Below are 23,777 nucleotides of genomic sequence, written 5' to 3' on the forward strand. Positions count from 1 at the left end.
TACATCCCATCCATTCAAACAAAGATTGTTCTGTGTGCTGCCTACGTGCTCATTCATGTCATTTGAGCGATAAAGAGGAGGTTACATGGACTTCACTTTGGAATTGGACATGTTTGATTTATGATACCTGAGTTAATTGTTTTTATTTAAATAACACTGTTGTGGTTTCACTCCGGTTTCCTCCCACATTCCAAAAACATGCTAGGTTAATTGGCCACTCCAAATTGTCCATAGGTATGAATGTGAGTGTGAATGGTTGTTTGTCTATATGTGCCCTGTGATTGGCTGGCCACCAGTCTAGGGTGTACCCCGCCTTACGCCCGAAGACAGCTGGGATAGGCTCCAGCACCCCCCGCGACCCTCGTGAGGAAAAGCGGTAGAAAATGAATGAATGAATGAATGTTGTGGTTTCAGTTTTCCACCGTGAATTACAACTCTCCCTCCCTTCTATAAGTTGTATTGAGGTCATCAAACATTACAATCTTCCTGGTCTGTACTTGTCAGTGTTTAGCAGCAGTTCAATTAAATTGCATGGAAGCTGCACATCCTGAGATAACCGCTTTTTTCTAGTGAATCTCAGTTTGGCCTGACTTATGTGCCCTCACCCAATGATAGTATGGATTTGAGTATGAATGGCTGTCAGTCTATGTGTGCCCTGTGATTGACTGGTGACCTGTCCAGGCTGTTTGCTATTCAGCCCAAAGTGAGCTGGGATTGGCCTGCGATCCTGAACAAGATAACTGGAAAATAAAATGGACATATGAATAACGGAACCGGCGACAGGACAGTAATACTGAACAGTCTGAAGAATCTAAGTTGGTAGAAAAAGACAGTTTTTTTTTTTTTATTCTAAAACTCTTCTCAACAGAAGCTTGCTCTGAATGAGCATGTTTTATACGATCTCAAACAGAATGATACATAGCCTGTCACAATAACCCATGAGATGGCTTGGAAGTTTGCAGGACTTAATGGAACTGTATCTAATCCTCCCCAAGCGGGTGACATCAAAATGATTTAAAACAAACGAGTCATAAGAGGATGCATCAACTTTGCATTTTCAGGATTCATTTCGTGGTGTGCGATGACATAAATGTCACACACAGTTTAATATTCCTGGCTAACAGAGCGCAAGGAATGTAAATACTTGACAGGGAACAAAAAAACAACAACAGTCATGTAGACTTTATGCATGGAAAGTATCCCCATCAATCAGTAATCTCTTTCCAAGCCGGGATGCAGCAGGAATGTGGTGGAGGAAAGGTTTAATGGAAACTTTTCCTAATTTCCCATACAGGCCGGCTAGGTTTTTAGAAACTGTCCAAATAAATGTATATACATCATAAGGAATACTGTTACTGTAATGTTTCATTGAGACACACAAGCACCAGACTTGATCACCCGAAAAAAAGTTTTTTATTGCAGGTTTAAATTATCTCATCACAAGCAGAATAATCCCTATAAGCTACTTTTGCAGCTATGACTCAACTCTGAACTCCCCACGTCATTTCCTGTTTGCACCAGTCAGCTTCCCTAGCACCGGAACAAATGAACGCGAGTCTTATTTATGTCTTAAATGGGTTAATTCTTCTTATGATTTTGGGTAATGCAAGTGTAAAGAGGACTATAGGGGTGTTATTTCATGTCAAGAGGGCTCTAATAATGTTAAAAAAACACATTTATAAGGTCGTAAATATGTTTTCCTTGAGTCCTACTTCACTGAAGTTCACTTATCACGGTCAGCTCTAGAATCAATGAACAGCGATAAACAAGAAATGACTGTAAAGTCATTTAATCAAGCTTATGAAATGGTAACATGTTCATATATGATTAATATATTCGTTCATGGTCCAATACACTAATTTGGTAAATGGGTCACTAAAAATGACTCTCTGTTCGCCTGTGTTCGCTGAAGTTTTGGTTGGCTTATTAAGAACGTCACGGTAAATTTAACTCCCAAAATGTGAGCCAGACATCATATAGAGAGGTTTATTTCTTTTCATTTAGCGCCCTGTGTAGCTTCACGAGGTCAATGAAGCAAAGGATTATGTGTCAGAATGAACAAATGCAGGCAAAACCGGATTTTCACCTGTGGTTCCTTGGAGGACGAGATGAGCTGCAGCACATTAAAGAGTGCGATTAGATGAAAGCGCTGTCAAGGCTGATGTGCGCCTGACATTGATGGGCTGGGCTTCAACAGCAAAAGACTGATGCTGACAGACAGGGAGAGGGAAGTAATGAAGGAAATAGTAAGATTGTTGACGAAGGAAGGAAAATGTCCCAGTGATGGCTCAGAGTTATATTTAGTCTGCTGCCATTACTCAAAAATTGATAATACTTCATAATGTGGGGACATCTCAGTTCAAAGACACTCGTCAGCCTCTAATTTGTCATTATTTCAGAAAAAATGTTCTTACAGGAATCAATGTCAATCAACATCAACATAGGCAACTGTCGACATCGGCGAAATCGAAATCGAAACAGATCATTGTTTGCACATTTACTTGTGAGGGCAGCTTATTGATAATTTATAATTTTCCTATATTAGTCCTTCATACACGGCACAGCGGTCTAGTGGTTAGCGCGCAGACCTCACAGCTAGGAGACCAGGGTTCAATTCCACCCTTGGCCATCTCTGTGTAGAGTTTGCATGTTCTCCCCGTGCACGCGTGGGTTTTCTCCGGGTACTCCGGTTTCCTCCCACATTCCAAAAACATGCTAGGTTAATTGGCAACTCCAAATTGTCCATAGGTATGAATGTGAGTGTGAATGGTTGTTTGTCTATATGTGCCCTGTGATTGGCTGGCCACCAGTCCAGGGTGTACCCCGCCTCTGGCCCGAAGACAGCTGGGATAGGCTCCAGCACCCCCGCGACCCTCATGAGGAAAAGCAGCAGAAAATGAATGAATGAATGAGTCCTTCATACAATATTGTGGCAGAGGGGGTGTTACGTATTGTTATGTGCTGCGATTTCGCAGTTGGGCTATAGGGGGCAGTGATGTGTGCCTGCTAGTTAAAGCCGGTGAAAGTGAGAAGAAGAATTGTGAGCCTGTGTTGGTGGCACTGAAGTGCGTCTTGATAAAATTGAAATCAGTAGGAAACACTTGTCCCTTAAAAAACGGAATGGTCCTATGTTTAGAAACAATTGTCCAATATTGAGCTGAAAAGGGACACACTTTGTATTACTGTGAGCATCAGCCAATCGCAAGGCACACAATAATTATATCTTGTCCTCAAAACACTAGTTGCATGTGTAGGTAACATAAACACATAATATTGTCATTCATCCAGGTCTTATGTAATGTCTCATCAACGTAACACACGGGTGTGTTACCAAAACTCAAAGCCTACTTTAGGTTGTGGGCTGAACTGGACATTTGGCGGTGGTTGTTCACTTCGGTAAAATGATTTTTGATGAACCACCTCTTTGTCATTCTCTCAATGTCTGGGCAAAAACTACAGTATTTATTTTTTTTTTTATCAACACAAAAACACCACGATCCCTGAGCAGTGGAATTGGCAGATAATGTATTTCCCACCGCGGCACGGCGGTCTAGTGGTTAGCGTGCAGACCTCACAGCTAGGAGACCAGTCAATTCAATTCCCACCCTCGGCCATCTCTGTGTGGAATTTGCATGTTCTCCCCGTGGGTTTTCTCCGGGTACTCCGGTTTCCTCCCACATTCCAAAAACATGCTAGGTTAATTGGCCACTCCAAATTGTCCATAGGTATGAATGTGAGTGTGAATGGTTGTTTGTCTATATGTGCCCTGTAATTGGCTGGCGACCAGTCCAGGGTGTATCCCGCCTCTCGCCCGAAGACAGCTGGGATAGGCTCCAGCACCCCCGCGACCCTCGTGAGGAAAAAGCGGTAGAAAATGAATGAATGAATGTATTTCCCACCATGCTTTGCTGAAGTTAAAATAATGACTCTTTAAAGGTGCTATTTTGTAGGGTGCAATAGTTAAAGTACTAACACACTTAAGTACCGTATTTTCTGGAGTATAAGTCGCTCCGGAGTATAAGTCGCACAAGGCAAAAAATGCATAATTAGATGGAAAAAAAACATAGATAAGTCGCACTGGAGTAAAGTCACATTTTTTGCAGGTAATTTATTTTACAAACTGTTTAACCAAAACAGACATTACTTCCTCTTGGAAGGCAAGTTCTAACAATAAAAGAATAGAGATCAGGCTGAATAGATGTAAGAAATGAACAGAAAAGGTGTGCAGTGTTTATGTAACATAAATAATTTTTTATAAGTTTTTATAAATTTATAAGTCGCTCTGGAGTATAAGTTGCAGGAACAGCCAACCTACGAAAAAAAATGTGACTTATAGTCCGGAAAATACAGTAGTAATTAGAGTAATTAAAGTTGACTTTTACTCTGAATCTGGCACCCTTATCAGAAATGGTTGTGAATTTCATACTATGCATAATATTGGATAACATTTAAAAGTTTGACGCATCTGATGTAATATTTCTGATACCTGGTGTGTCACGCTCCAGCTTGAGAGCTTTATGGTTCGACCCCAGGATGCAGAGATGAGGACCCAATAGCAGGTAAAAAGGTATTTATTGTTGATACTATGCAGCAGACCAACGCACTAGCATGTCCAACAAAAAGAACAACAATGACCCGACAAAGAAAGGAGCACGCACCTGAACTAAATAGGCATCACAAATAATGAGAAACAGGTGCAGGAGATAATGGAAATCAACTGAAAACAGAACAGAGCAACACAGGAAGTAAATACAAAATAAGGGCATGGACGAGGAAAAAGAGGAAAACTAAGAGAGCTGTCACGGGGGGGTGAAGCCCGATCGTGGCATGGTGACCAGAATACTACATATGACTTGTCTTTCAATATTTGTATTACTAGAACTGGCCAAAGTCAGGAAACAGCAATCATGTATAAAGGTAATTTGTTCCAAAATGTTGAAAACCAAAAGCAATTTTTCAAATCGGAGATCCGTTTCCTGACATCCTTGGTTTGAGTAGTATCTGGGATGAGGAACTACAGTAAATCCCCGGGGGAAAAAATGAGTTACATATATATATTAGTATATTCTCTAGCAAGACAAGATTGTCCATCAGTACGAGGAGGACATAGAAGACACCCAGAGAGAAACATAACATAACATACATTTCACTTGTATTATCACTTATTTTATATTAATTTATTATTTATTATAATTTATTATTTTATATTATTAATTCAATCAATTATTATTATATCAATTATTATTATATTAAATTAGTACCAACATATGGTGAATGACATGTTTTTTTTTTTTTACCAAAACTCTACAAATGTCTGGTGCTCTGAATGCTGAATCCCAACTGTGCATCCGTCGACATCTGAAAATTGAAGGCCTTTAATTTTATTTGAAGTATATGACAGCTGCACCTAATGCTACAAGTGACATTATGAGATATGCAGGAAGGGTGTGTGTGTGTGTGTGTGTGTAGCGACACAGAAAAATGGGGGCCCACAAGGCCTCCTACATCCAGGGATAATGGAGCTGTCACAGTGTTTTGAGTCGGGGTATTGATTCTGCTGTTAATTGCTTTCAGGCCCGCTGGCTGGACAGCAGTCTAAAGATATTAAATGTAATGTATTGTTGCACTCCAACGGTTATAAAACTGATCATACACTGATATGTGCCCACCGACATTAGATCAATTGGGACCGCCCCCCATGCATCTCACTACATTCAGCTGCCTTCGTTGTTCTGATTCAATATGGCGATCTGATTTCTTCTTTCCTATCAGTCCTGCATGCGCTTATTAGACTGATTTCTGAAATACCTAAAAGGGGGTCTGTCATTGATTCTGAGTGGGAAGTGAATGCACACCACCTGCACCAAAGTCTGGAGCGTCAATGAAAAAAGTCATTGATGATTTTCAAGCGGGTAGAACACGACGCCGTATGCTTGTACAACTGTTGGCAAAACCTTTGTTCAGATTTCCGCATTGAGCTTCAAAAGCAGCAATATTTTTACATCCAGGATCTTAGATTATGCTCGCTGTGATCCTTGCTGGGATAACCTCCTGCTGTTATGAACTGAATTTGGGCTGGGAGTAATGTGTAAAATAGTCCCGCATCTAGACAGTGAGGAAATTGCTCATCTCCTTCATTGATATATTATGTTTTTTTTTTTCTCACCTTTATTTACAAACATCTATCACAACTGTTACACCAGTTCCATCATGAAAGTCTCCTGTTTGGGAACACTGGGGCCTTCTTTGTGAAAAACATCAAAAGACAAAGTGGATACGACAAAAGCATTGTGTGGAATGGGGCTACAATCTGTAACTTAGAGATGCTCGCAGAAGTCTCATTTTAGGTTTCTGCTCTGTATTTGATCAGGATATTTGCAATCGAGTAATTTTTCCTGAAGAATGTGTCAAATATTTTTGGAATCATACAGAAAATATTAAAAAATGTCTTCAATTTTGTCATGCTTGAACGATGATGATGCCACCAACTCATATATATATATTAACTCATTTAATTACAGCCATTTTAGACAATTTTGACTGACTTTTCAAGACACACAGAATATTGAAAAAACATTATTTACAAATATAACCATTTTCTGTTTATGAACAGTTTGTAATTTTCATATTTAGAACTGAATTGTGTGTGTGCGTGCATTAAAATTAAATCTAAATAACATGCCTGGGTTTTCTCCGGGTACTCCGGTTTCCTCCCACATTCCAAAAACATGCTAGGTTAATTGGTGACTCCAAATTGTCCATAGGTATGAATGTGAGTGTGAATGGTTGTTTGTCTATATGTGCCCTGTGATTGGCTGGCGACCAGCCCAGGGTGTACCCCGCCTCTCACCCGAAGACAGCTGGGATAGGTAGATGTTGAATGAATGAATGAATGAATAACAAATACGTCGGCCATGCCAGATTATAAAAAACGTATAAATACATCTTTAGTATTGAACGAGTTAGTGACAACACAATTAATTTACATTTACATACAACACAATGCTTTTACATTTGGCTTTTGGGGGTGAGCATATTTTTTACAACATCTAATCCACTCCTCTACGACACCAATTAGTTTTACCTTTTTTGTGTGTGTGTTTACTTTTTCATTATCATTGAACCCTGACAACGGGTTTGTGATTAATGAAATACCTGTGTTGCGATGCCTGCGACACAACCATATAACATTATCAGGGATATAAAAAAAAATAATAATAATAACAATGTGAGTGCAGACTGCAGCGGCAGGTGCAAAATTAAAAATGCATGACATCAAATATTCAATTAAGTTTACCGAGCAAAACAAATGTGCAATATGTACAACAACTCACAAATCAAATAAACAACATTGTTGATTATAATTTGGAAGGGCAACAGTGTTCTGATTTTTTGAGTGTTGTTACTACACATCTACCAGTTAAGTCACGTGTATAAATTGGTAGTATTTAGACGGATACTTATCACACTAGTTCAGTTTTCATTCATTTTACCATGATCTTGAACCTTTCTAAATAACCAGCTGAAATACTTTCAGTCAACCAATTGACTGGGACGCAGCATAATGTGAAGCCAATACAAAACAGAGTGGGGGTTCTTGTATGAAGACGATGGGTGGGGAGACAAGCGTTATATGACGAAATTATGTAGAACGATGATATTTTATTTATTTTATTTTTTATTTATTTTATTTATTATTTTATTTTATTCCATGAAATCTAAACTCATGAGAATGAGTTTCATGAGACACAAACTTCCACTGTGTGTTTCAGTATGAATTTTCTGCAGGTTCTCCAACTCATTCCATGAGATCAAAAACATCACTTCAGGTTAATTGGAGTTCCTGGATTGCCTCCAGGGATGAATATTAAGCCGCATGTGTCAGTCTGTCGCAACCCTTGATATAACCAGAGTCTACCCCCTCTTTTGCAAAGTGTCACATAGGATAACATTCAGCTCACCACAGTATGCACCCATGTGTGAATAGGTGATGTATGCTTGGTTGGATAGATGGAAGGAATGTCTGCCAATTTGAACTTTTTAGTGTCCCAAGCGTGGGTAAGATGGGTCACTTTGATGTCACCACTCTCCACATATGTTTTATAAAATGAAAATAACTGGAAAAAGCAATTTCAGCGGAAATGCAAGTGAAAATGCAAAGCTGAACTGAATTGTACGATTATCCAAGAAATATGTATCTATTCACTGAATGAGGATTGAACCAGCAAACAGGTTGACAGACGACCACCCTACGTCTTGAGTCATACCACCGTGCACAGACTTAAGGTACTTTAAATGTCTGACAGGCCGGATTGAATAACGTAATGGGCCGTATATGGCCCGCGGGCCGTAGTTCCCCCATGTGAGCAAGCGATGTGAGGCAAACAGACATAAATAACGAGTTAATTTGAAGTAAGACATTGGTGTAATGGTCCAAATATTGACGTAAGTGTAGATTACATGAATCATGATACAAAGCAGGAAAAGGAAAGAGCCTCTCTTTAATTAGAGTGTTGTAGTTTTACCCAATTGTCCAATTTAAAAGCTATTCTCTTAGTTGCCTCTGATAAAATACTTTAATTAACCCTCCTGCAAATACATTTTCTACCAAGCAACGGTTAGTCCATATTCGACTAAGTAAGAGAGCACTGTTGCTTAGGTCACCTCGAGATCATGAAGTTGTTGACTAATCTTGGCTGAACTGCGACCTCTGTGTCAGGGAATAAAAACACAATTTTACTTTGTATTTTTCAATCAGTTGCAGCCTCCAACTATATAGTTCACACTTTTGTATTCTGTTAAAATTCCACCTCTTTGTCCTTATTAGGCATTCCATTTTTAAGGTCTAAATATTCACAGAGTCGATGACTTGAATTGACATTTCACACTCAATGTCTCTCATTTCAATCAGTATTCTTCTGAAACTGCTTTAACCTCCCCCCCACCCTCATTTCCCGCCATGCCTTTTCACCTTTTTGTACTCCTGGAAATTGATTAGCTAGCCAGGACACAAATTAAGGTGACCAATCTTTATTGCTTTTCATTGGTTCAGGGTCATTTCATGCTTGTTCATCATGCCCTTTTCCCAAGCTCGCCACTTTCCATCCTTTTGATTATTGGCTTTTGCTGTTCTTTGTGCAACATGTTGCAGATGGAGACAATAAGAGAGCAGAGTAGATATGGTGCTTGTAAATACAAATAATAATGAAATAAATGACCAAAACCTTTTATGCAGGCTATAAAAACCTTTTTGTGACATACATTCATATCCGTTTGGAATTCAGACAGGGCTTAAAAACTGGCACAGGATAATTTCAGTCACCTCAGATTTAAATGGTGAGCTAAAATGGTTTGCTTTAAAAAAAAAAAACAGACACTGAAAATGTAATTGCTGTAATGGGGTCTTACAGAACTCTTATCCTCTCCTTCAAACATGGCCATATTTACTGATGTGATGTTCTGGCCTTGCTCGCCTTGGACAGATAATTACAAGTTATATTGTCTTTCGTCTCGTACGATAATAAAGCTGCCAGCAGGAGTGAAGTACAAAAAAGCAAGTGCTCTTAAAGAGAGGATATAAGATAAGATAAGATATCAACAATTTGTTGGGGGATTTTTCCCATCATTTACAGTCCTTATGTGAAACATGAACATGTATTTATTTCCCTTTTCTGTGAATAACGCCAGAAAATTAGTAGGTATAAGCTAGCTAACAATTCACATAATTGGGACACACCTATTTTGACTACAGAGCCCTCTAAAAACAAACTATAACAGTGTTTTATCATTTTATATACATGCTGTGATCATGCAAGAACAAGTACATTGATGATAAAATGTAACACTTAATTAAGCACTCAAGCATGAGACGTGTGGTCCAGTTTTCAGGCAAAACCGCTGACCGCAAACAAGCATCTTTTTGAGTCTTCATAGCGAAATTGAAAGCTAGGTATCTACTCCACTCTACACTTTACTACTTCGATGTACACAAAAAGCCAATCACGCTCAAATATAGTTAACAAATCGGTCTAAAGTGTATTATTTGGCAAAAACATGCACATTTAAGTGAATGTTGGCCGTAATTACGCAAAAATTGGATAAATAAACCAAAATACAAATACAAGGCATTCAGATGACGCAATCAAGAATGTCAGATATATTGTAATATTGTACACTACAGTATATGTGTACTATGTTGGGGAATATGAGTATAAAGTTCACTATCAGGTGTTATTTTATGTAATTTTTTACAATATTCCATTCATGAATAAGGACTCCTACTTTGTGGAAAGTCACTCTTCATTCAATCTAGAACCAATTAACCACGATAAACCAGGGATTCTACTCCAGTGTTCATTTGGTCTTCAGGACATTCCAACTGGTTGAACTGGTGATGGCCAATGCTGTGACTGATTGATTCCCATCTTCTCTCAGATTCAAATGTGATTGTGAATGTGAATCAGCCATCTGATTTTCATGTTTTCACCTCTAAATGTAGTATACACAGGCCAAATCGGTCCTACCCAATCCGAAAGTATAAGCAATTATTCTGATGATTATAGTAATGCAGTTATTGTGACTGTTCATTCAAACATTGCAATAAAAGTGTGTTGTTCCGGTGATCAAGTTTGATTCCTTTCTCACCGAACAATTACTGAAACCTACTGACCAATGCAAAATACTAGATTCACTATTTGAATTTTTTGTGTTTGTTTTTTTATTGTAGTTCACTCTTATGCCATCGTTGTGCTTGAAAATGCTTAATTTAGGTAACAAATATGTAACATTTACTTCAATATGCATGTTTTTGGACTAATAATAGGCTCAACTGCGAAATGGCATGAATTATTATATTATTATTAATTCACTCAATCCCAGCTTTTTTTCAGCCATTCCTCTTGGTACCAGACATTTTGCAAGATTTTGACAGATTTTTCAAGGCACATGGAGTATTATGATCTCAGGCTATGTTCTTCTCAGCTTCTCAATGCTTCCCAACGATTTGAAATATAAAAGAAACTGATAATATTTATTCATTTATCTGTACTGTACAGACTGAACCAAGAAGATGTAACAAAATGGAGGGCAAACCAGTATATTCAAGAGTCAAACTGCATGTTGAGTACTATAAATTTGTACATGTTGGCAGGTCTGCATTGAAATGAAAGCCTCTCACGCCCGGCCCTGACAATTTCCCTTCAATGTGTGACCTCCTTTGCACAACACTGCGAGATGTGTTTTCTGGCTTAAAACTGCATCGAACATGCTCTCTTCCATTGTGGAGTCGCAGCATCCCTTTTTTTGTACCTCTCACGAACAAAAACGTGTCAATACATCCTTGGGAGCAAGCAGTCGCGGTTGAAAAAAAAATGTACAAATCGAAGGAAAAGAAAGGTAAAAGATGGAAAAAAGACAATAGCATCCATATCTGGAAGAAAATGTTGAGATATGAAGTGCTCCACTCAATTTGCAAGCCACAATGAACCACTCAACATTTTTGACCAAGGTCCAGAAGTTTTCTCGTCAGACACTACGTGTGCTTGATACTATCGTAAAATGAAATGAACTTCATTCTGTCTCCCAAATAATGAAATATATTTTTGCTTTCAACTCATTCAATCAGAGTCAGGACGTTTTAAAACTGATCTAAGTTGCGCCATCAGCTCTTTTTGTCTTGTAAGAGGCTTATAGATAAGTCTTTGGGATCGGGCATTCGTGTTTATAAAAACGTATAGATATGTCTGTGGTATTGAATGAATTAACAGACTCTGCAGAATCCTGCAGAATACAATTTTTGAAAATCCATCAGGTGTCTGCAGGCGCCTAACCCATTGCAGGACTCCATCTTGAATTATGTAATGGTATTGTATAGTAGGCAGGATGGAATGCTCTGGGCGTGATCTGCTTTATACTGCTGGTCCAAATGCAGAATTGCCAGGATTATGCATGATTACACATTTGACTTAGAAAGTAATATTTAAGTGTCAATATGTGTAGTCACGTCCTACGAGACTTTGAACCATCATGCAGTTCATTCCAAGCCTTGATTTAGTCTTCCCCTAACATTTTACTTGTCAGGGGAACATTTTCTCTTCACTGGATAAAGCAATGGAGCTCTTTCATGTTTTACATGCACAATTGAAGGCTTTACATGTAATTAACATAGCCCTTGTCATAACCCAATGGGCTGTGAAGGGGATTAGTGTTTGCGTGTGAAAGGAACCCATGTCATCTGTGGGATGTAATTAGGGTTAACAACTGTAGTTTAGACCCCAAAACATCTTCACGCAAAAGTCAGCGAGCACTGTAATTAGGAATGTCTTTACAGTTCACTACAACTGTGATTTATGTTCGTTAGAACATCACACTTACTCAAACGCCCATTGTTATGAAAAGGGCTGTGTTTTTTTTGTGTGCCTGCATTACAAGTTAGGAAAAAGTATATTTGCTGACACGGCAGCGGAATAGAAAACCGCCCTTTATTTACTACTTTTTGAAAAGACCATAGTTTTTACATTACTTTTATTTCACAGAGGGTTTGTTCTTACTTTGTTCACAGCCGTCCATAAATGCACCATAATTGTGTTCTCCAAGACAAAGTGAAAGTTGCTCCAATGCTGCCACAAATAGACGTATTTTCCAGTTCTTGTTACCTCTTCAGTGTTCCCAAATTCTGATGCTGTGTGTGAACGCATAAAAGTGAGTTTTGATGACTTAGTGTGTCTGAGTGCTAATGTTTGCATTTGGTGTCACGTTCATTCCCCACACATCAAACAATGACGTGATAATCTTGTACCAATGTTGCGTTCGGATTCATTAGGTGTACAGTGGTACAGGTGACCCATGGTTTGGTAATGGTAATGGTTTAATTTCATTTGAACATGCATCAGATTTCAATTGAATGCATCACATAATCAGTTCACAGTTCCACATGTCCAAAAGGAGTAGGAAGAAGCAAAGCTTATTAAATCCTACCCCTCCATCTGGTACTTTTACTATCAGTAACTGTTACATTTGTTCACTTTCTGCTTTCCCAATATAGTTTAAGTTCTTTTTTTTTTTATTATTATTATTTTTGTCACGTACCGTTTGGGCTACGGTTTTGATCCAGGTCCGCTAGCCTATTTTTATTTATTAAAGAGAGCAACATTTTCTTCCTTTCTGCCTTTTATTTAGTTATGAAGCATGGAAAATGAAATTGCAATCTGACAAATTTCCAAGAAATACAGAGAAATCTCAAATTATAATCAGTAATGATACAACTATATTTCATGAAATCTAATTATAACAACAAAAACATCGGTCCAAAAGTCAATTGATTAAGTTAATTGATTTGGTTATTGTAAAGATTGCCACAGGAATGGTTAGATATCACTTCCAAACTTTCATGAGCCATTTTTGTCATTATTATCTTTGTCCAAACAAATGTAACTTTAGTTGCACCAGGCATTAAAATGAACAAGAAACTGTAGAAACAAAGTGGTCTAATAATGTTTTCCATGACTGCACTTGCTGTGTACAGCACACTGCTTTCACACTAAGCATTCATCTTTGTTGGTTTACGGAGGTTAAGTGTTCAAAAAACAGGAGCACCGCACCTCAACATCGGGGCCACATAGCTGAGGATATTCTACGAGGTGGAAATAGTTCTCATGCATCGCTGACAGAGACGGCAAGAGCAAGCTGTTGTTGTTGCCTATATATATATACTATATATAGTATATATATACTATATATATATTATATATATATATTATACCAATATTGTCACCAAATTCCTCGTCTTTTGTACCTTTTTTAGGCCAACTGTCTCACACTTAAAATATGTACAGTTTGTGAAATGAGACATTACATTGCGGACAGAGCTTTTCGTCAAGCTGGACACACAAAGTGCAAAATGTATTAAAAAAAAACAACCCGTTTTACCAAATGAAGAAGACATTGATAAATGATACACCATCCCGGTCACTTACTTGTGTTGGATGTTCAGAACTCTAGTGTTTGTGAATGCGCCTCGCTCACGACCAGTGTGATTGATGGATAATGAAACGTATGAATGAATGAATGAAATGCAAAAAAATGCGTGCAAGTTGACGTGTTGGACTTGAGCACTGCCGTTGGCATGTTATGGTCGGCAAATAAGTTTTTAAAAAGCATCAGACATGGTCCTTTGTCTTCACGTTGCATTACTTACAAGTCTTTAATTGCACAATATCACCTTCAAGCACTTGTTGGGGCCCGCTGCGATGTAGTGGTTAGCTTTCTGGATTTTGGACTGGACACCTCAGGTTCAAATCTCCACTAGTAAGCACCATCGGTATTCGTCAGGAAGGGAATCCGGAATATAAACGGCTCAAGCCAAAAATCAGTTTGCAGATCAAAACGACTCCTTAAGGAAAAAAGCAAGAAGAAACAAAGAAAAAAAACCTTCAAACTCTTGTTGCAGGTGGCTGAATCTGCATTCATTTAACACCGAAATTAGGCACGGATTGCCACTGAGTTTTTCAGTCTGGTTCTGTATAAGGCACTTGTGGTCATGTCACAAGCAACATTAAACTCATTACACAGCAACTTAACACTCAAAAGCTATAACCTCAGAAACATAAAAAGTACCAATATTCATTAATGAATTTTCTACCGCTTTTCCTCATGAGGGTTGCAGGGGTGCTGGAGCCTATCCCAGCTGCCTTCGGGCGAGAGGCGGGGTACAACCTGGACTGGTCGCCAGCCAATCACAGGGCACATATAGACCTATGGACAATTTGGAGTCGCCAATTAACCTAGCATGTTTTTGGAATGTGGGAGGAAACCGGAGTACCCGGAGAAGACCCACACATGCACAGGGAGAACATGCAAACTCCACACAGAAATATCCAAGGGTGGAATCGAAATCGGGTCTCCTAGCTGTGTGGCCTGTGCGCTAACCACTCACAACGTACCAATATGAATTTAACAAATTATAATGTTTTCCTATAATTCATTTTGTTTGGAAAAAAACATTTCATCAGAGGACCATAGACAGCATAGAAATTGGTGGAAGGTGTCTCAGTCCACCAGAGGGAGCCCAGAGGGAAGCTGACGTCACCGCAGCATCCCAATGATTGCATTGTTCAGACACAATGCCTTATGGGAAAACTTTAAAAAAAAATGTTTTCTTTTAAAGTAAAAACACACTGGGACAAGTTTATATATTTATGAGCTATACCTTAGAAGTGTTCAGCTGCTGTGTGTTTTATGTAGTGTTTTTTGAAAGATGAGACAGTGAGTCAGTCTGTTTTGTTGTAACATACAATTACCTGTGGTTTGCAATAGGTTGACGAGCCCGTTCTGAGTGCACTGATAGCTCGTAATTGGCTCCTGCCAAAGAAAGAACTATCATTTCCTCACTGACTTGCAAGCAGCACAGTATTTAAATAATTAGTAGTAGTTCTGAACTAAAGGAGATCGCAAGATTAGAATTTAGCCATAAATCAGTCACACTGCTGTATAATACAGAGGGTGAAAAATGTTTTTGGTTTTTGTTTTTTGTTTTTTTAAGTAGCAGAATGTACAGCACTTCACTTAGAAATGGTGTTATGAAAGATTTCCAGTCATGCAGCATCCTCATGTTTTGGAAAGTAGAACCAGTGAAAATCTCTCATATTAGCCTTCATCAGGTGACAAATATATGCTGCAGAGCGAGCCAATAAAACTGCTGTGAAGTTTGTAAAAGGGGATCCCGAAATTAATGACATGAAACCAGCAGTTAATTCTGCCTTATCATTGCAGACGGCTCTTCAGCACAATAGAGTATGTCAGGTCCATCTGCAAGATCAAGATGTAAGAGTCACGCATACATGTGGACAGAGACAGCAACGGGTCCAGCAGTAATTCTGCTCATTAATCACCTGTCTGCAGAGTATCCTCCAGAGAAAAGCACTGGTTTCTCCATGTTAATTAGATCTCTTGAAGGAGTGCTCTCTGCAGGAAATGCTCATAAGTAGCCATCTTATCCTTCTATTGCCCTTCTCTTTTTATCTCAGTTATGGAAGCCATTAGCTTGTCCTCATGTCCTCCTCCCAAGTTTGTTCTGCCTCCTTGTTTGCTTTTTCATAGCTCGGAAGACATCCATTTGGTATCCAGTGTCACACAAATAGGAAATTGTAGCTTCTAAAATCAATGCTGAGTCAATGATATGGGCCTATGGCTTTAAGGTGCCATATTTATGCTTTTGTATGTGGTGTTTTCCACCTTCCTTCTATTTTACTATGTCATAATCTATAATGGTAGAAGGGGTGTTTTTTTGTTTTTTTTGTCTAGAAGTTTCTTATGGGCTAAGATCCTGCTTTGAAGCAGCTCTTCCTTTTGACGTTTCTGCAGTGTTTATATTACGCTTGTCTTAAATCTGTTGGAATAATTTGACTGAAACGACATATTTCCATATAGAAAGGTCTGTATCAGGGTCGTCAAACTCCTTTTCTTTGTGGGCTGTATCACACTTATGGTTGCCCCTGGAACCTGGAAACCATATGAATGTATCAACTCATGACATTACACATTTGATTATTAGAATTTCTATTTTTTTTTGTATTGTTTTACCAACAAACTTACATTGAAACTGGAAGTCAAGGTGTCATACAGTTGTTTGTGAATCATTTTAAATTGAGTTTGACTATAAAAAATATGAAATTTCAACTGCAACCAAAAAGATTATTGTGATATCAAAATGCTACGGATGCGGTCAATTCTGATACCGATCATCCAGGACTGAAAATGTCAGTTACAGATACTATTCACATAGCGTAATTATCCATTTATCAATTGATTGTAATGAATTACTAATTTTATTAAGAATTACAGATGTTCTTTTCCTCTTTATACGGTACCCTGACCAAAAGCACTCATTATAAACAAAGAGGAAAATTCAGGACAATTCCAAGGTCCCTGGACTGCCAGGGGGCCCAAAAAATCTGGTTAGTGGCCGAACTAGCGGAGCATCCCGAAAAAAATACAGTGTCCTTGCAACCGGAAAAGATTACACATTTGATTATTAGAATTTTTATTTTGTTTGTATTGTTTACAACAAACCTACATTGAAACTAGAAGTCAAGGTGCCATACAGTTGTTTATGATTCATTTTAAATGGCGTTTGACAATAAAAAACATCAAATTTTAACTGCAACAAAAAAGATTATTGTGATATCAAAATGCTAAGGATGCGGTCAATTCTGATACAGGAATTGCATTATTGAATTGAATTATCCAGGACTGAAAATGTGAATTACAAATTTTATTAAGAATAAATAACTTTCCTGACTAAAAGCACTCATTATAAACAAAGGGGAAAATTCAGGATAATTCCAAGGTCCCTGGACTGCTAGGGGGCCCAAAAAATCTGGTTAGTGGCCGAACTAGCGGAGCATCCCGTCTTTGCAACCGGAAAAGAGCAAATGAAGCTGCTAGTTGCTAGTTGAAGCTGGTTTTAGTTGTAGACGAAATATACTTTCAACATTGAAGTGCTTTCAAGTGAACAAATAAACACACAAAAACAAGCAACATGACAACACGGAAGTAGATGGTCAACGCAGTCAAACCATGAGGTATAATTTGTGGACATGGGCTCATGCATCAGGCTAATTGCCAATTGCGTCCACCAGCCTCATTGCTCCGCCCCCAGACAACACTGTCTGCAAAACAAAGCATAAACAGGAAAAGGAGGCAGACACACAGCATGGCCGTCATGCACAGCACGACAATAACTGATAATTTGTCTTTCTGTTTTTCCAGATGGAGATAACGCCAGAGCCCGATGATGAGGGGACAAAAATAAGTGTAAGTCCATTTCATGTCAAGATTATAATTTCTTTCAGAGTGGCAATTGACAGAAAGTTGGAGAGTAATTTAGAAACACTTGGCGTTAAATGGTTGTGAAATTTTTATCACCATTTTACTAGCCATAAATGTATTTGTTTTTATGGCTAAGATGGGATAACTGCTTTTTCAAGAAGCAGTGCAGTTCATTTAGTGGTGTTGTGGCATGACTTGACGCTACTGTGGTAAGCTGAGGTTGCGTAGGCAGGATGGTTACATGTCAGCTAACAGAACGCCATGACATGATACCAGCACAACAGTGTAAAGTGCCAATTAATAGAGCACAGAGGAATGCAACGCAGTTAACTAAAGGCAGTGTTTTGTTGCTGGCATGTAGTTATTAGAAGCAGAATGTTGTTTCGGGAAAGGCACATTGTGTTCTGCCATTGGCATTGTTGCTGAGAATTAACAGTTCTCTGGTGACCAAACAACGGATTGATGCCTGCTTCCTGCACCACTATAGTTTGTACTGCAACAGACAGTACCAATAATTGGTAGTATTTGGTGTATTTTGGTGTGGCCAACATGCTAACCACGAGGCCACCGTGCTGCCAATTATTAATGATTTTTATAATAACTATATATTTTTTTCATTTAATGAAAAGGCTCAACAATATTAGACAAAGTAGTAAACAACGCTGTGTTATTTGTGCAAATTTGAACCACATGATGTTCCCTAATCGGAAACAAATACCATACCAGCAGGTTCCATGTACTTGAATGTACTGACATTTCAGTTAACATTTGGCATGGATGAATGGGATGACTCCACCATCGGGGAACTGTAAAACATGCAGCAATTGCGTTAATGGCACAACTTTGCTGAGACCAATAAACCTGGGAAGCAGCTTGTGTGACGGCGTTCCAATGACTCCAGTCCTGAGGTGAAGCGCCCAATTTACCAAGAGCATAGACCCAATGAGGTAGAATGGTAGAGAATCAAAGTGGATAGAAATAGTCAACCAAATGTAATATAATATATATTGAAAATAATTCTTCTTGTTATGAAAAAAAAACAAATTTAATATTCAGTAAATCACCTCGAGGCACCGCCCTGAATGGGGACTATTAAAATTCACTGACTTGTTATACGGTTTAATAAACTTGGAACCTATTGTCCTTTTTCCACTTTTCTGACCTGTAAATATAGATAGAAAGTTTTATTTTTGTGTTAAACGATGGCAAAGGTGCAGATAATGAGGTTTTCACATGTGGAAGTGAGCCCTGAAAGTATTTTGGCAAGGCTCAAAATGCTCGGTTTCCGAGGGCGTTGCAAAACCATTCTTTTCTGATGTCACAGAGAAGCAAGCTTCCTTATGGACATCGCTGTTGACCACATACACTCTCTGCCTCCCCCCACACACACTCTGTTTGCAAGGCAAGCTCAGGTTTACGAGGCTTACGTGGAACCAGCAGTGCCTCTGACAAAGTGTGTGCGACAATGTGTGCTCCTCCTCGAGCAGGCGAAGTGGACGCAGTGACATCCCATCCCGGTTCTCCTGAGCTCCACGACACCAGTGGTGGTTCAGACAAAATGTGTGTGACAATGAGTGCCCCTCCTCAGGCAGGCAAGGTTGGAAGAGCACCAGCGGTGCCAGGAGGCTCCAGACAGTAGCTCCTAAACACTTCAATTAGCTCTCCAAAGACTTTATTTATTTATTATCAACTCTTATACCCACTATATTAGAAATTAAGGATTGTTTGGAGTTAGGAAGCACTTTGGGTGTGTGACCACCAGTGGAGTGGTCATGGCTGGAGGCGGGTGTGTGTGGAAGAAATTAAAACAGACCATTTTGGCGGGAAGCACAGATTGTAGGAAATGCGGCTGGAATAGGTGCAGATTCTGGAAGATCTAAAATGTTTTCTGTGTGGGTCATTGTGTGTAGCTGCTCTATAGGAGTCCACAACTCCATACAAAGAGTTGAAAAATGCACATAATAGGTCCCCTTTAATAACATATCATTTTGATAACCCTTTGGAGTCCAGGATAAATTTTAGCGTTTTACATACTTTTGTGCTTACCCCTTTATCTCATGACTGTGCAGAGTGTACATTATCAACCCAAACCCCCAAACTATAGGGAAAAGCCAGACCTTTCAAAGTCATGATGTGTATCTGTGTGTCAGCTGACCTTTGGAACCGAACTTCGGTTCATGCTTTGATTGACTGATGACAACCTTTGTCACTTTCGCTTTGCTTGTTTACTTTTGCTTTGAAAGCTTTGTGCCGAAAGCGCTTGACAATGATGACATCATGGTGAACATTGTTGATCATAAATCTAATTTTACCTGACCAATTTTCCCCATCTAAAGACTTGGCGGTAGTTTGAAGCCACAATCCAGCACATTCAAGTTTGTTTTATTTTACAGAACTTTCCATGCCTGCACCATCACCCATTACCATTTTGATCTTGATCAGAACAGCCCTCTGAGATGTCTTCCCGCTAAAAAAAGATTAAGCCTCAACATTATTTACCACACGACCCAGCATGCATCAACTCCAGAGTCCACCAACATCTATGTGCAAAGAGAGTCCTATTACATAAACTTACTGTACAGAATATCAGTCAATGGATGTGTGATGTGCAAGGATGAATTTGTAAGGCTTACCAGAATCTTATCCCTACACTAATTCCTTGCTAGGCAATGAGCCATAATATATCTCAAATGGTCAGAGCACATAGAGTCCCCGTCTTGCATGTGTCAATGTTCTGGAGTTAAGCAGGCATAACCTACTTGCATTAGTGCCTCAGCAGAAGGTGGGGAGGCCGTGGAAGTTTAGATTCACCAGTTAGTGCTATATTTTGACAAAATATACATGAAGAATTTGAATCATGAATTGCACTGATATGGTGCCTTCCCTAACACAAAAATCCATTATTCAATGCCACCACAACACTGCACCCCACACTCGACAATGGCATGGCACTTTTTAAGAAAGCTGCACTTTTTTATTTTACCCAACATCCACAGTCCTCGTGTGGGACATGAACACACGTCTTTCTCTTTTCTGTGTGTTTTAAAGATGTAAAAAAAACAATAAACAATAAACAAAGACACAGCTCATTACTGCACGTAATTGGACAGGCCTAATATATACAGTATGCACAGGTACATTCATGATAACAAGTAAAACTTGTTACATACAGTACAGTATTTTATGCAGTATTTTATCATATTTGGTAATTTTAGCTCATTTAGTCCGAGCCATTATTCAGTAGAAAATAGGTAAGTTTCAGGAAAATATTTGTTTTCATCTTAAAAAAAAATAGGAGAAAAACAGCCTTTTGTAAAAATATACATTTCAAGTATAACTTTCACTTCGACATACATTGTCTGCTTTTGTGACAGCATTACATGCAAATGGAGGGTTCTTGCTGCTTTTTTGAGTTGTTTTTTAGAAGGCTTTTTATCTGTTTGTATATCTTTAGAACTCACAGAAAAGATAAATACATATGTGGTTATGTCTCACATAACGATTGTGGATGATGGGCAAAATTTCAAAAAGAATGCAGAGACATTTGCTGCAGCTGGTCACCAAACTGCTAATGGTAAACCTGAAACTTTCTTGCAGGTTAAGAAAGCCAGTTTGTTTAATCCTTTAACTCAGGGTCCATTACACAAAAAGGCAATCAGCAAGGCAAACAAACCAAAATGCCTGAGGCTAAGTCCCAATCACCACAGGATGAATCACGGCGGGCAAGAAGACTCAAGATGAATGTTAGAAGTAAAAAAAAAAACAACAAAAAAAAAAACAACTTGCAACTTGCGATCTCAAGAGATAATAGGAGGCAAAACAGCGTTTCACTGACAGGAAGAGGAACGCAGAAGTCAAATTAAAGCAGAGGGGGATAGTTCCAATTTCCCTGGAGGAAAAACCTACCTTTGTCTCTCTTCTATTGTTAATTCCCTTTTTTCTTGCCGTTTTTGTAGCAACAAATTAATTTCTTCAATATAATGCTGTTCAGGACTGCACGGCGGACGAGTGGTTAGCGCGCAGGCCACACAGCTAGGAGACCCGAGTTGGATTCCATCCTCTGATATCTCTGTGTGGAGTTTGTATGTTCTCCTCGTGCATGTGTGGGGAGTCCGGCTTCCTCCCACATTCCAAAAACATGCATGTTGGGTTCATTGGCAACTCCAGATTGTCCATAGGTATGAATGTGAGTGTGAATGGTTGTTTGTCTATATGTGCCAGCAGTCTAGGGTGTACCCCGCCTGCAACCCTCGTGAGGATAAGCGGTAAAAAATGAATGAATGAATTATGCTGTTCAACTGATGTTCATAAGGGTATCGTACCACAATGGGTTCTGAACACTATTTTTTTGCAGACAGAGGAAGTAGTAAGTACTTCAGAAATTGGAACACCTGTAGGAATTAGTATCACCAACTGCCAAGGTTTGATCAACAGAACAGCTTAAAATTGTTGACTGATTTTTTGGTCCCTGAAACAGGCCTTGTGTAATTCAGAAATACACATTATTTTTCACTCTTGGGTAACCTTACTTTTTTCAACATCTGGCACTTTACGACTTTACCTTTGTGCCATTTCAAGCAAATTCATTGAACTTGAGTTGACTTGAATGTCAATAAACAACTTGAAAAATTGCTGGAAAAGACAGGAAGCAGAACTGGAGATAGCAGAGATGAGGATGCTGAGGTTCACATTGGGAGTGACCAGGATGGATAGGATCAGGAGCGAGTCCATCAGAGGGACATTACATGTTAGAGGCCTTGGAGATGAAGTCAGAGAGGTCAGACAAAGATGGTTGGGACATGTCCAGAGGAGAGATAGTGAATATATTGGTAGAAGGATGCTGCATTTAGAGCTGCCAGGTAGGCGGTGGAAGGCCAAAGGGGGAAGACCAAAGAGAAGGTTTATGGAATGGTGTGGTATTGAAGGAGGACATGAGGGTAGTTGGTTTGAGAGAGACAGATGCAGAAGACAGGGTTGGATGGAGGAGACTGATATGCTGTGGCGAAGCCGAAAGAGAAGGAAGAAAAAGATTTACATTTCCATGTACCAGGCCCCCTGTTTCCTGGCCCCAAAGTCGAGGTGCGGTGCACCTGATTTTGAACACTTCACCTGAGTAAATGAACAAATATGAAAGCAGAGTGCTCATTTAATATATTCAATTAATACAAATATTTTGTTTTGCACTATTCTGTTATTTTATCTATTCATTTGCTGCTTTTTTGAGCCCAAGTAATATAATTGTGTTCTATTGCAGATGCAAATTTGACTGACAAATAAAGTCTGTCTCAATCTAAAACGTGGTTTACTGATGCCAAGAATTTGGTGTGTGGTGTTTGGGAACCAGAAGTGTGGTTGAAATACCGATACCAACACAAGACAGGAAGGAATCATAGTCATGTCAAACCAATGAAATACTCAGGAGGTGGGATCAACATGGCACAACCGGAAAACAGAAATGATGACGGAAGTGAAGACAAATCAAAATAAAGTATTTACAGTACGTTAGTGCCGGGACGCCATTGGATGGTGAATCTATGGTGTGTATATACAGTAGACAAACATTTCCGTCTTGTGGAGAATTAACTGCAGGAGTTACTTTCATGCACAGCCGGAGCGTGTGGGGACCGGGCGGTGTAATGATGCGATGAGGACAATCCCTCATGGCAGTCTGATGCCGAGGCGAAGGAAAGGAGAAAAGACAGGAAATGGGCATCTTCAGCTTTTATTAACACAAATGAGATGACACGTAATGACAGGTGAAGGGAGTATATTCAAGAAAACTAACAGAATAACATTTGTTGTACGAATAGTGCAGTGAAAATGTACGTGTACTTTAAAATAATAACCTTGAATAATAACCATCATAACGGTTTATCTAAAATAAACTGGGAATTTGTGTGGTACTTTTCATTGGTGTGAGAATCACAGAAACCCAAGGCTGTTGTTGTAGT

General features: G+C 39.0%; 1 protein-coding gene across 1 annotated transcript in view; it reads left to right on the top strand.

The window, feature by feature from the left end:
* vstm2a (V-set and transmembrane domain containing 2A) overlaps positions 1-23,777 on the top strand; it is a 75,447-nt gene that overhangs the window by 31,383 nt on the left and 20,287 nt on the right. The window contains exon 3 of the mRNA XM_058060047.2: positions 17,767-17,811. Within this exon, the coding sequence (XP_057916030.2) occupies positions 17,767-17,811 (45 nt within the window). The remainder of the gene's footprint in view (positions 1-17,766; positions 17,812-23,777) is intronic.

The sequence above is a fragment of the Doryrhamphus excisus genome, linkage group LG5 (assembly GCF_037039965.1).
Source record: "Doryrhamphus excisus strain RoL-2023G ecotype Guam linkage group LG5, RoL_Dexc_Guam_v1.1, whole genome shotgun sequence".
Taxonomy (NCBI): Eukaryota; Metazoa; Chordata; class Actinopteri; order Syngnathiformes; family Syngnathidae; genus Doryrhamphus; species Doryrhamphus excisus.